This window comes from Oreochromis niloticus, linkage group LG2 (genome assembly GCF_001858045.2).
Source record: "Oreochromis niloticus isolate F11D_XX linkage group LG2, O_niloticus_UMD_NMBU, whole genome shotgun sequence".
Lineage (NCBI taxonomy): Eukaryota > Metazoa > Chordata > Actinopteri > Cichliformes > Cichlidae > Oreochromis > Oreochromis niloticus.
This window is the reverse complement of record NC_031966.2, coordinates 23,296,926-23,310,779: the sequence shown is the minus strand read 5'-3', so window position 1 is coordinate 23,310,779 and position 13,854 is coordinate 23,296,926. Positions and strand designations below refer to the sequence as shown.

The 13,854-nt window shown below is 42.9% G+C and overlaps 2 protein-coding genes across 46 annotated transcripts in view; both read left to right on the top strand.

The window, feature by feature from the left end:
- Positions 1-13,854, top strand: part of LOC100711027 (protocadherin gamma-C5) — a 285,882-nt gene that overhangs the window by 252,817 nt on the left and 19,211 nt on the right. The gene's annotated exons all lie outside the window — the stretch shown is intronic.
- LOC112842395 (protocadherin gamma-C5-like) lies at positions 17-3,585 on the top strand. The gene has a single exon (XM_025898777.1). It carries the CDS (start codon positions 1,081-1,083, stop codon positions 3,583-3,585), a length of 2,505 nt encoding a protein of 834 aa, XP_025754562.1. The 5' UTR covers positions 17-1,080.

Here is a 13,854-nt window from a genome sequence, read left to right as displayed (position 1 = left end):
CAGAAGAGAATAAGGTCTTACTTTAAAATGTTTTTGTTCAATAATTAATTTCTTTGTAAATTGCGGACAATATTTATTGGTGTATAATTGCAATTATGATTTTGTCTTAATTTAGCATAAAGAATAAATAGCCTACAGAATAAATAAATAACAAATGTGAGCAATAGTCGTTTATTTTAAGATTTCAAATTAAAATGGTATACTGTGATGTTTGGTCGTCCTCTAATAAGTTTGTTTGAATTTTAAATACGGTTCATGAGGCTGTTTTTATCAGCCCTATATGCCTAAGTATGTCGCCATACCTGTATTCGTTGTACATTCAATGCTCCCGTAGGTGAGCTGAGGGATTTAGCCACTCACCCTTTCTCTGTCGGTAGGAAAATCGAAATACCCAGAAACCTGGGCATAGGTCTAATGACAAAAGAAACTGAGCTGTGTGGACTGGGTTTGTTAAAGTGGAAACGATATTATTTTGATGTACAAATGGGGTCATTTTAATTGGCTGAACATTACAACCTCTCATGTTTGTCTTCTTAGAAAGAATGGAGATTTGACCGTCATCTATTTTTTTTCCTTATTAGATTTTGTTTTATGTAAACGTCAGTTTACTTTGATTATGTGAATAGAAGCAATCTTCCATCATATAAATACTGTTACGTGTCAGCAGCAATATTTCTCATACAGAAGGACAATTTTGCTATATCAATCACACAACCAGCAGTGCATATGGGTGTACGGATTTGATCTCAGTGCTGTTGCTGTGTCTTTAACGGCACTGCTCAGCTCTCTTCCTATTGGATGTTACTGAGAGACGCTCTGCTCCAATAGTACACAGAACTGTACAAAGAGATCTACCTCCTCCCCCCTACAGCCTCAGCATCGTAAATGTTAACAATGCAACGAGCTGGAGGACGGTGTGATGCGCTCGTATTTCGAAGCTGGGAATAAAATCAGAAAATTAAGCGTCAGACATGAAAAACATTGGGTGTTCTATTTTTACAGCTATAGCTAACACTCACTGGAACTGGATATTCACTTTGCTTTACTTGATGGGAAATAACATGTCGTAACGGACCGGGGATGACAAAGAGAATGAGATACCGAGACTGGAGATGGCTGGCTCTTTGGTGGCATCATTTCTTTCTCCTGTGGAGTACAATAGACGGACAGACTCGTTACAGTATCCCAGAAGAACTAAAACAGGGTTCTGTGGTAGGAAACCTTGCCAAAGATCTGGGTTTGGCGTTATCTGAAATTTTTGACCGCAGGCTGCGTGTCGCCTCTCAGACTGGAGAGCAGTATTTCAGTGTGGATGCGGGGAAGGGCGAGCTCGTGGTGAATGACAGAATTGACAGAGAGGCTTTATGTGGACAAAGCGCCAGCTGTGTGTTGCCTTTACAGATAGTTCTTGAAAAGCCTTTAAATTTACATCGAATTGAGGTGGAAATAAAAGATATGAATGATAATTCTCCAAGCTTCCAGACAAAGGAGCTGTCTTTGAAAATTGCGGAGTCGGCAGCAGTGGGAACTCGATTTGTTTTGGAAAGTGCAGAGGATGCAGACGTTGGAAGTAATTCAGTAAAATCCTACACGTTGACTAAAAACGAGTGTTTTACATTGAAAATGAAGGAAGTTGAAGATGGCAAAGCAGTGCCCGAGTTAGTATTAGAGAAACCTCTTGATCGAGAGAAGAAGGCCGTTCATCAGCTACTACTGACTGCATTAGATGGGGGTAACCCAGTATTGTCTGGTACCTCACAAATAACAATCACCGTACTTGATAATAATGACAATTTTCCAGTGTTTGAGAAAAATAACTATAAAGTTTCTTTACAGGAAAATACTGCAAAAAATACATTTGTAGTTAAAATTGCGGCGACTGATGCTGACGAGGGGCCAAACGGAGAAGTTGAATTCTCTTTTGGTTCGCGGACGCCAGATTCCGTGTTATCAGTATTTGAAATCAACCCATTAACTGGAGAAATACATCTGAAAGGAGATCTAGACTATGAAAAAGCCTCGTCCTACAAAATTGAAATTACGGCAAGAGATAAGGGTTTTCCTGAAATGGAAAGTCACTGTCGTCTACAGATAGATATTGTGGATGTAAATGACAACACTCCAGAAATTGTTCTCACCTCTGAACCGCAGCCAGTTCGCGAAGATGCAGCTAGTGGCACAGTTGTGGCTTTGCTCAATGCACGTGATGCTGATTCGGGTAATAATAGTAAAGTAACACTGAGAGTACCTAAAGGCTCTCCTTTCACTCTGAAACCATCATTTTCTAATAATTACGCACTGGTTACCAGCGGTCCTTTGGACCGAGAGAGTTTCCCAGAGTATAATATTGAAATCACAGCCACTGATTCAGGCACTCCTCCTCTGTCCAGTAAGAAAGTCATACCTGTCACTATCACTGACGTTAATGACAATGCTCCTGTATTCACTCAGAAAACCTATAATGTGTATTTAAAAGAGAATGGAGTACCAGGCTCTATCCTGTACTCAGTATCAGCATCTGACCTGGATTTTGGTGAAAACGCAAAGGTCTCTTACTCTATACTGGACTCTAAAGTGCAGGACGTTTCTGTCTCATCGTATGTTTACATTAACTCAGATAACGGCAGCATCTACAGCATGCACTCGTTTGACTATGAGAAACTGAAGGTGTTTCAGATTCAGGTTCAGGCAAAGGATCAGGGCTCTCCGTCTCTCAGCAGCAACGCCACTGTCCATGTTTTTATCCTGGACCAGAACGACAATGCCCCCGCTGTTATTTACCCCTCCTCCGCTGCAATGGGCTCCCTCTCTCATCAGAGGATGCCCCGCTCCGCGAAAGCGGGTCACCTGGTTACCAAGGTGACGGCCGTGGACGCTGACTCCGGCCATAACGCCTGGATCTCCTACAGAGTGGCGGAGGCCACAGACGCCTCTCTCTTCACTGTCAATCTGTACACAGGGGAGGTGAGGACTAAACGCGCTGTGTCCGAGCAGGACGACTCCTCTCAGAGGCTCCTTATAGAGATCAAGGACGACGGGGAACCGATCCAGTCCTCCACAGTCACGGTGTCCATCATTCTGGAGGACGGCCTCCATGAGCCCATCTTAGACCTCCGACATAAAGTGGCCGAGCCCAGCAAGAAAACTGGAAGAATCACCCTTTATTTGATTCTCTCTCTGGCCTCGGTGTCCGTGCTGTCTCTGCTCACTTTCCTCATCTTAGCGGTTAAATGCATCAGGAACAGCAGCAGCAGCAGCACGTGCTGCATGAGACGGACCGACTCTGATGATTACAAGAACCCCAACAGAAATTTGCAGATTCAGCTCAACACTGATGGACCTATAAAGTACGTGGAGGTCCTGGGAGGAGACATGCTGTCTCAGAGTCAGTCCTTCAGGTCCTGTATGTCTCCAATGTCAGAGTACAGCGATTTCACTCTGATTAAACCCAGCAGCACCACAGACTTTAAGGAGGTGATCAGTGTCCTGGATGCTTCTTTACCCGACAGCACCTGGACCTTTGAGAGCCAGCAGGTGAGGAGAAAGCAGTCGTTCTTTTTACCCCTTGTGTGCTTTACTGGCTAGTTTAATTTAACGTACAAGTAATCAGTAGATTTGTTCGATTTTTTTTATGTCTATCGGTGCCTATAGTTTCGCTTTTTTGGCAACATATTTATACTGGTATACGATGAAATGTAATTTCCTTATTAAATAGTGCAAGTTTGTTTGTTTGTTTTGTTTTTCAAATCTCCTATTGTCAGTTTACTTCACTTAACCAACACACCATCATCATCACTTGCTCTGCTTAAATACTTTAAGCCAGCGAATTCAGACCTTCTTCCTGTCTAATATTTGTTTGCGATGTCAAGTTTAAATAAAAACAGAAAGGGTTTCAGACTGACTGTTTGTAAACAATCCATTTACTTGGTTTAGACTGCGTTTGTGTATTACTCTTCCCACAGTTGTTAGAATGACGTTTCAGGACCACAGAAGCGGACAGCGACGCTTTTACATTTTTTACAAAGGAGCCAAACTGCTTTCATTTACTGCAAGCATTTTCACCCAAATCATAAAAAATAAACACAGAGTTTGAATAAGAAGACAACTTTTATATTTTTGTAATAAGAGCTTATTTACCCGCATTAAGATTAATGATAATGCGGATATTCTACTATCCCGTTATTCCTTTCACAAACTGTTACTTATTTATATAGATTTCTTTCCCCATATGTGGCTGTGCCTTTAAAAGCACTCCTCACCTCCCTTGTTACTGGGTAGCATAGATGAATTGTGTGCACCAATGAATCGTGCAAACATACAAAGGGATCTAGTCCCTCCCCCATACACACACAGCACCCGAAACAGTTATATTGCAATGAGCTGGGTGAGAAGAAGCGATGCTCTTAACATATTTAAATCAATTTTGTTCTTCTGTGAGGAGATTTTGGATATTTACCTTGGATTAAAATTTTATAGCCATGGATGGTAAATTTCGTTTTTTTGTTTCCTTCTCTGGGAAATAGTTATATCGGATCAGGGGATGACAAAGACAATAGGATACCGAGACTGGAGATGGCAGGTGCTTTGGTGGCATCTTTTCTTTCTCTTATGGAGTACTATAGACGGACAGACTCGTTACAGCATCCCAGAGGAGCTAAAACAGGGCTCTGTGGTAGGAAATCTTGCCAAAGATCTGGGTTTGGGACTGCCTGAGATTTTTGACCGTAAGCTGCGCGTCGCTTCTGAGGCTGGTGAGCAGTATTTCAGAGTGGATGCGGAGAAGGGCGAGCTGGTGGTGAATGACAGAATAGACAGAGAGGCTTTATGCGGACAAAGCGCCGTCTGTGTATTAACGTTGCAAGTGGTCATTGATAAACCTTTACAGTTGTACCGAGTGGAGGTGGAAATACAAGATATCAATGATAATTGCCCTACATTCCCATCGCCAGAAACAACATTACAGATAGCAGAGTCGACAGCGGCAGGGGCACGTTTTCCTTTGGAGACCGCGCAAGATCTTGATGTTGGAGTGAATTCTGTAAGATCGTATAGTTTAAATAAAGACGATTTTTTTACTTTAAAGCTTAAAGATGTCTCAGGTGGAAGGAAGGTGCCAGAGTTAGTCCTCTCCAAATCCCTCGACAGAGAAAAAAAGCCTACACATCAACTCCAACTAACAGCTATAGACGGAGGAAACCCGGTGAAATCTGGGATATCTCAGATAACCATAAATGTATTGGACATTAATGACAATTTCCCTGTTTTTGAGAAAAATGTTTACAAAGTCTCTGTAAGCGAAAATAGTGTGCAGGGTACACCTATCGTTAAACTGATAGCAAAGGATATTGATGAGGGTCTCAATGGAGAAATTGAGTATTCATTTGGGGGGCACACACCAGACAGTATCTTGTCTTTGTTTGATATTGATTTATTAACCGGGGAAATTAGTCTGACAGAGAGTTTAGATTTCGAATCAAATGCTAATTATGAAATAGATGTTTCCGCTAGAGACAAAGGGACTCCGAGAATGGAGGGGCATTGCTCTCTCCATATTGAAGTATTAGATGTTAACGATAATGCTCCAAATATATTTCTGACCTCCCAACCTAACCCTGTGCCTGAGGATGCACCAAGTGGGACTGTAGTAGCGTTGATCAGTGCAAGAGACATGGATTCCGGTGACAATGGTAAAGTGACACTGCAGCTCCTTAAGGGCTCTCTTTTTAAACTGAAACCATCTTTTTCTAATAATTATGCACTGGTTACCAGCGGTGCTTTAGACCGAGAGAGTTCCTCAGAGTGTAGTATAGAAATAACAGCTACTGATTTAGGGTCCCCTCCTCTGTCGACAAAAAAGACTATTAATGTCACTATCACTGATGTTAATGACAATGCTCCCGTATTCACTCAACGAAATTATAATGTGTATTTAAAGGAGAATGGAGTACCAGGCTCTATCCTGTACTCAGTATCAGCATCTGACCTGGATTTCGGTGAAAACGCAAAGGTCTCTTACTCTATACTGGACTCTAAAGTGCAGGACGTTTCTGTCTCATCGTATGTTTACATTAACTCAGATAACGGCAGCATCTACAGCATGCACTCGTTTGACTATGAGAAACTGAAGGTGTTTCAGATTCAGGTTCAGGCAAAGGATCAGGGCTCTCCGTGTCTCAGCAGCAACGCCACTGTCCATGTTTTTATCCTGGACCAGAACGACAATGCCCCCGCTGTTATTTACCCCTCCTCCGCTGCAATGGGCTCCCTCTCTCATCAGAGGATGCCTCGCTCCGCGAAAGCGGGTCACCTGGTTACCAAGGTGACGGCCGTGGACGCTGACTCCGGCCATAACGCCTGGATCTCCTACAGACTGGCGGAGGCCACAGACGCCTCTCTCTTCACTGTCAATCTGTACACAGGGGAGGTGAGGACTAAACGCGCTGTGTCCGAGCAGGACGACTCCTCTCAGAGGCTCCTTATAGAGATCAAGGACGACGGGGAACCGGTCCAGTCCTCCACGGTCACGGTGTCCATCATGGTGGAGGACGGCCTCCATGAGCCCATCTTAGACCTCCGACATAAAGTGGCCGAGCCCAGCAAGAAAACTGGGAGAATCACCCTTTATTTGATTCTCTCTCTGGCCTCGGTGTCCGTGCTTTCTCTGGTCACTTTCCTCATCTTAGCGGTTAAATGCATCAGGAACAGCAGGAGCAGCAGCACTTGCTGCATGAGACGGACTGACTCTGATGATTACAAGAACCCCAACAGAAACCTGCAAATTCAGCTCAACACTGATGGACCTATAAAATACGTGGAGGTCCTGGGAGGAGACATGCTGTCTCAGAGTCAGTCCTTCAGGTCCTGTATGTCTCCAATGTCAGAGTACAGCGATTTCACTCTGATTAAACCCAGCAGCACCACAGATTTTAAGGAGGTGATCAGTGTCCTGGATGCTTCTTTGCCTGACAGCACCTGGACCTTTGAGAGCCAGCAGGTGAGGCGAAAATTGAAGAAATACCCTGCACACACTTTTCATTATTGCTGTCATACATTTCTGACTTAATCTTTTAAAAAATATATAATTTTAAATGAAAATTTAACATCAAATTGGTTTCAAGTGACAGCAGTAATTTGTTATTCGTGTGTTTTGACTCTAGTATGATTAGGGGGAGAATAAATTGATACTATTGAACTGTTTTGCCTTTGCCTGATATATTTTAAATGACACCGAAGTGCAACTTTGAAAACAAATCGATTTTTGTGGCTTCCAAAAAAAGCTATTTAAAATATTGTTTAGAATAAGATTGTCGGAATTGCATCTAAATATCTTATTAACCTTTTTTTTTTTTACCAAAGCATGAGCTCTAAGTGATTTTTTTTATATTCAAAATTTATCTTTGTTAAGCCTACCAAAACTATATTTTATTGTTTTTTTTCTATAACACCACAGATGTACAATTTGTGAACTCATACTAAGCTGAACTGACAATGCAGTTTTTTATGTGGTCTTAATTCGTTGCAGTAATCATTAGAAAACCTTTTGCCCTTTCAAATTAATATTCTTATGTATTTATATTTATATTCATTTTTTATTTATATTTAATTTTCTAGAGAAAATTATCACACAGACCGGACTTGAACTTTCATTTGTACAACTTCTCTTCTGGCAGTGTGTCCTGGCTTCATGAATAGGCTTAGCTCTCTGTGATTGGATATTTAAAATGGATGCTGTGAACCAATAGCATACAGAACTGTACAAAGAGATCTACTCTATCCCCCATTCACTCGCATCACAGTAACCCTCACTATGCTCGAAGGTGGAGAGGACATGCGCTTATCCGATGGCGTCCGGAATATATATTTTGTTACAAATAGCTTAAGGATTTTTCTATACAGTATCCATTCTGGTGATGGCTTTATATGCTGGGCTCTGTCGATGAATATTTCGATGGGAAATAATATATTCTAACGGACCAAGGATGACAAAGAGAATAGGATACCGAGACTGGAGGTGGCAGGCGTTTTGGTGGCATCATTTCTTTCTCTTGTGGAGTACAATAGACGCACAGACTCGTTACAGCATACCAGAAGAACTAAAACAGGGCTCTGTGGTAGGAAATCTTGCCAAAGATCTGGGTTTGGCATTATCTGAAATTTATGATCGTAATCTGCGTGTAGCGTCTGAGACTGGTAAGCAGTATTTCAGCGTGGATGCGGGGAAGGGCGAGCTGGTGGTGAATGACAGAATAGACAGAGAGGTTTTATGTGGACAAAGCGCCCGCTGTGTGTTACCTTTACAAATTGTAACAGAGAATCCCCTGCAGCTGCATCGGATAGAAATAGAAGTAAGGGACATAAATGACAATTCTCCGGTTTTTATAACAGAGGAGAAATATTTAAAGATAGCAGAATCTACTGCCACAGGCATTCGCTTCCCTTTAGACATCGCGCAGGATCAGGACGTTGGAAGTAATTCCGTTAAATCGTACACATTAAGTAAAAACGAGTGTTTTAGTTTGAAACTGAAAGAGTTGTCTGGCGACCGACAGGTTCCGGAGCTGGTCCTAGAGAAACCGCTTGACAGAGAGAAGCAAAGTGTACATCAGCTATTACTGACAGCGTTAGATGGAGGTAATCCTGTAAAAACTGGAACAACGAAAATCGTAGTTACTGTACTTGACATCAACGACAATGTTCCTGTTTTTAAAAAACCTTTGTATAATGTATCAGTACATGAAAATATTGTTTCTGGTTCTGTACTCGTTAAAGTTGAAGCAGCAGACGCAGACGAAGGCGTTAATGGAGAGATTCAATACGCATTTGCTGAACACACACCAGAATCACTGTTATCTGTTTTTCAATTGAATCCAGACACAGGTGAAATTTCCTTGATAGGGACTTTAGATTATGAAAGCAATGCAGTGCATGAAATACGTATTACTGCAAAAGACAAAGGTGTTCCTGAGATGGAGGGTCATTGCCGCGTGCAAATAGTTGTCATAGACATGAATGATAATGCTCCAGAAATAGTGTTGACTTCAAAACCAAACCCAGTACGCGAAGATGCACCAAAAGGCACTGTTGTAGCATTAATCAGTGCACGAGACCTCGACTCTGGTAATAATGGAAAAGTTTCATTAGAATTGAAAAGTGGGCCTCCATTCACTTTGAAACCTTCATTTTCTGACAACTACGCACTCATTACAAGTGGTGTTTTAGACAGAGAGCGATTTTCAGAATATAATATTGAAATTACAGCCACTGATTCAGGCTCACCTCCCTTGACCAGTAAGAAATCTGTACTCGTCACTATCACTGATGTGAATGACAACCCTCCAATATTTGGTCAGCCTTCCTATGATGTGTATTTAAAAGAGAATGGAATACCAGGCTCTATCCTATACTCAGTATCAGCATCTGACCTGGATTTTGGTGAAAACGCAAAGGTCTCTTACTCTATACTGGACTCTAAAGTGCAGGACGTTTCTGTCTCATCGTATGTTTACATTAACTCAGATAACGGCAGCATCTACAGCATGCACTCGTTTGACTATGAGAAACTGAAGGTGTTTCAGATTCAGGTTCAGGCAAAGGATCAGGGCTCTCCGTCTCTCAGCAGCAACGCCACTGTCCATGTTTTTATCCTGGACCAGAACGACAATGCCCCCGCTGTTATTTACCCCTCCTCCGCTGCCATGGGCTCCCTATCTCATCAGAGGATGCCTCGCTCCGCGAAAGCGGGTCACCTGGTTACAAAGGTGACAGCCGTGGACGCTGACTCGGGCCATAACGCCTGGATCTCCTACAGACTGGCGGAGGCCACAGACGCCTCTCTCTTCACTGTCAATCTGTACACAGGGGAGGTGAGGACTAAACGCGCTGTGTCCGAGCAGGACGACTCCTCTCAGAGGCTCCTTATAGATATCAAAGACGACGGGGAACCGATCCAGTCCTCCACGGTCACGGTGTCCATCATACTGGAGGACGGTCTCCATGAGCCCATCTTAGACCTCCGACATAAAGTGGCCGAGCCCAACAAGAAAACTGGGAGAATCACCCTGTATTTGATTCTCTCTCTGGCCTCGGTGTCTGTGCTGTCTCTGCTCACTTTCCTCATCTTAGCGGTTAAATGCATCAGGAACAGCAGGAGCAGCAGCACGTGCTGCATGAGACGGACTGACTCTGATGATTACAAGAACCCCAACAGAAACCTGCAGATTCAGCTCAACACTGATGGACCTATAAAGTACGTGGAGGTCCTGGGAGGAGACATGCTGTCTCAGAGTCAGTCCTTCAGGTCCTGTATGTCTCCAATGTCAGAGTACAGCGATTTCACTCTGATTAAACCCAGCAGCACCACAGACTTTAAGGAGGTGATCAGTGTCCTGGATGCTTCTTTACCCGACAGCACCTGGACCTTTGAGAGCCAGCAGGTGAGAACAAAAAAAAAAAAAAGAACAGTAGATGTAAGCTAAATGTTTTAGATCATTATTATTCTTAATCGTCGTTTTTAAGTCACTTTGAAAAATCAGCGGTGTTTGTTAAATTCTTGAAATGTTTTTTTGCACAGTGCAGATATTCTTTTTTAGTATAGATTTTTTTTTCTATTAGCATTATAAAGACTGTGGTATCGAATCGGAATTTATTGCAACTTATCTTTCCGTTAAGGGTTATTACTATCATCCTTTTAACTCGTGATCTATTAGCATTAAAACGCGCGTTCCCATTTCAATCGAAAACCACTTAATTTACTTTTCTGTCTGAATCACCCTAAAATAATAACGCCCTTTCAAAAAAAATGTTGTGGGTTTTTTGTTTGTTGGTTTGTTTTTTGTTTTTGCGTCTGTATATTTTTTTCCTTCCACTCAGTCGTGATTTTTTTTTCCATGAGTACTCTCTGAGGATCTTGAAATATTCACAATTGTTTCATTTTTCTTGGACACCTTTCTACTGTGATAGAAAATATCACAAACACTGAAAACTTAATGATGGCAACATACTTAAAGAATCGAATTATTTCTTATCACGATCTAGTTCGTTTGATAATGTTCTCTTCTATCTGCGACAGCAGTACACAATAATGTAATGTAAAGTATATTTTTTTCTGTTACTTTGGAAACAGGGCATTTTTCATGTCTTTCCACTCTATTGTGCTTGTATAACACCAATATGAATTCCCCTCTCCTGTTTGTATTGTGAGAGAGGCGGTGCAAAACCCTAACAGCAATGTTAGTGCTCCTTCATTGGATAGTATAGATGAATGCTGTGAACCAATGGCATACAGTACTCCACAAAGAGATCTACTCCATCCCCCATTCAGTCGCATCACAGTAATTCGCACAATGCTCCGAGATGGAGGTGGAGAGGAGATGTGCGTATACACAGATGTCCAAAATTTAGACCTTTGTTATTAACGTGCATTCGTGGATTAATCTCTAGCATCATATCCATTCTGGCGCTGGAATTATTGTCAGGGTGGTTATGTGAACAATATATCGATGGGAAATAACACATCCTAACGGATCGGGAATGACAAAGAGAATCAGACACCGAGACTGGAGATGGCTGGCGCTTTGGTGGCATCATTTCTTCGCTTTGTGGAGTACAATAGACGGACAGACTCGTTACAGTATACCAGAAGAATTAAAAAAGGGCTCTGTGGTAGGAAATCTAGCCAAAGATCTGGGTTTGGGACTGTCAGACATGTTTGACCGTAAGCTGCGCGTCGCTTCTGAGGCTGGTGAGCAGTATTTCAGCGTGGATATGGGGAAGGGCGAGCTGGTGGTGAATGACAGGATAGACAGAGAGGCTTTATGTGGACAAAGCGCCAGCTGTGTGTTGCCTCTTCAAGTAGTAATAGAGAATCCACTACATCTATATCGTATAGAAGTGGAAATTAGAGACGTTAATGACAATGCACCGAAATTTCTTAGCAAAGAAAAACATTTGAAAATTGCTGAGTTGACAGCGGTGGGTGCGCGCTACCCTTTGGAGACAGCACAAGATCTCGATGTGGGTAGTAATTCCCTAAAATCATACAGTCTTAGCAAAGATGAATGCTTTAGTTTAAAGATTAAAGAACTTGCGAATGGCAGAAAAGTACCGGAGCTTGTACTGGAAAAAACGCTTGACAGAGAAAAACAAGGTATTCATCAATTACTGTTAACAGCATTAGACGGAGGGAATCCTGTCAAAACGGGAACATCAAAGATCACAGTGACCGTTCTAGACAATAATGACAATGTTCCTGTTTTCAAAAAACCGTTATATAAAATTACGGTGCCTGAAAGCAGTCAAAGTGGCTTAATGCTCGCAAAGGTAGAAGCAACTGACCAAGACGAGGGTGTGAATGGAGAAATTGAATATTCATTTGCTGACCATACACCAGAGATATTGCGCTCCATTTTTCAGATCAACTCTGCAACAGGGGAAATTTTCCTTAAAGGAAAATTAGATTATGAAAACTTTGCAACTCACGAGTTAGATATTAGTGCAAAAGACAAAGGAATTCCTGAAATGGAAGGTCACTGTCGCGTACAGGTGGAGGTAATAGATATAAATGATAACGCTCCAGAAATTGTTCTGACTTCACAACCGAGCCCAGTACCAGAAGATGCACCAAGTGGTACAGTAGTGGCTCTGCTTACAGCTCGAGACCTTGACTCCGGTGACAATGGTAAAGTGACATTAGGGCTCCCAAAGGGCTCTCCTTTTAAACTGAAACCCTCTTTTTCTGACAATTACGCACTGGTTACTGGCCGTAATTTAGACCGGGAGACATTCTCGGAGTATAATATCGAGATTACAGCCACTGACTCAGGCTCACCCTCTCTATCATCTAAGAAGACTATTAATGTCACTGTCACTGATGTAAACGACAACCCCCCTGTGTTCTCGCAGCCCTCTTATGATGTGTATTTAAAAGAGAATGGAGTACCAGGCTCTATCCTGTACTCAGCATCAGCATCTGACCTGGATTTCGGTGAAAACGCAAAGGTCTCTTACTCTATACTGGACTCTAAAGTGCAGGACGTTTCTGTCTCATCGTATGTTTACATTAACTCCGATAACGGCAGCATATACAGCATGCACTCGTTTGACTATGAGAAACTGAAGGTGTTTCAGATTCAGGTTCAGGCAAAGGATCAGGGCTCTCCGTCTCTCAGCAGCAACGCCACTGTCCATGTTTTCATCCTGGACCAGAACGACAATGCCCCCGCTGTTATTTACCCCTCCTCCGCTGCAATGGGCTCCCTATCTCATCAGAGGATGCCTCGCTCCGCGAAAGCGGGTCACCTGGTTACCAAGGTGACAGCCGTGGACGCTGATTCGGGCCATAACGCCTGGATCTCCTACAGACTGGCGGAGGCCACAGACGCCTCTCTCTTCACTGTCAATCTGTACACAGGGGAGGTGAGGACTAAACGCGCTGTGTCCGAGCAGGACGACTCCTCTCAGAGGCTCCTTATAGAGATCAAGGACGACGGGGAACCGATCCAGTCCTCCACGGTCACGGTGTCCATCATACTGGAGGACGGCCTCCATGAGCCCATCTTAGACCTCCGACATAAAGCGGCCGAGCCCAGCAAGAAAACTGGGAGAATCACCCTTTATTTGATTCTCTCTCTGGCCTCGGTGTCCGTGCTGTCTCTGCTCACTTTCCTCATCTTAGCGGTTAAATGCATCAGGAACAGCAGGAGCAGCAGCACGTGCTGCATGAGACGGACTGACTCTGATGATTACAAGAACCCCAACAGAAACCTGCAGATTCAGCTCAACACTGATGGACCTATAAAGTACGTGGAGGTCCTGGGAGGAGACATGCTGTCTCAGAGTCAGTCCTTCAGGTCCTGT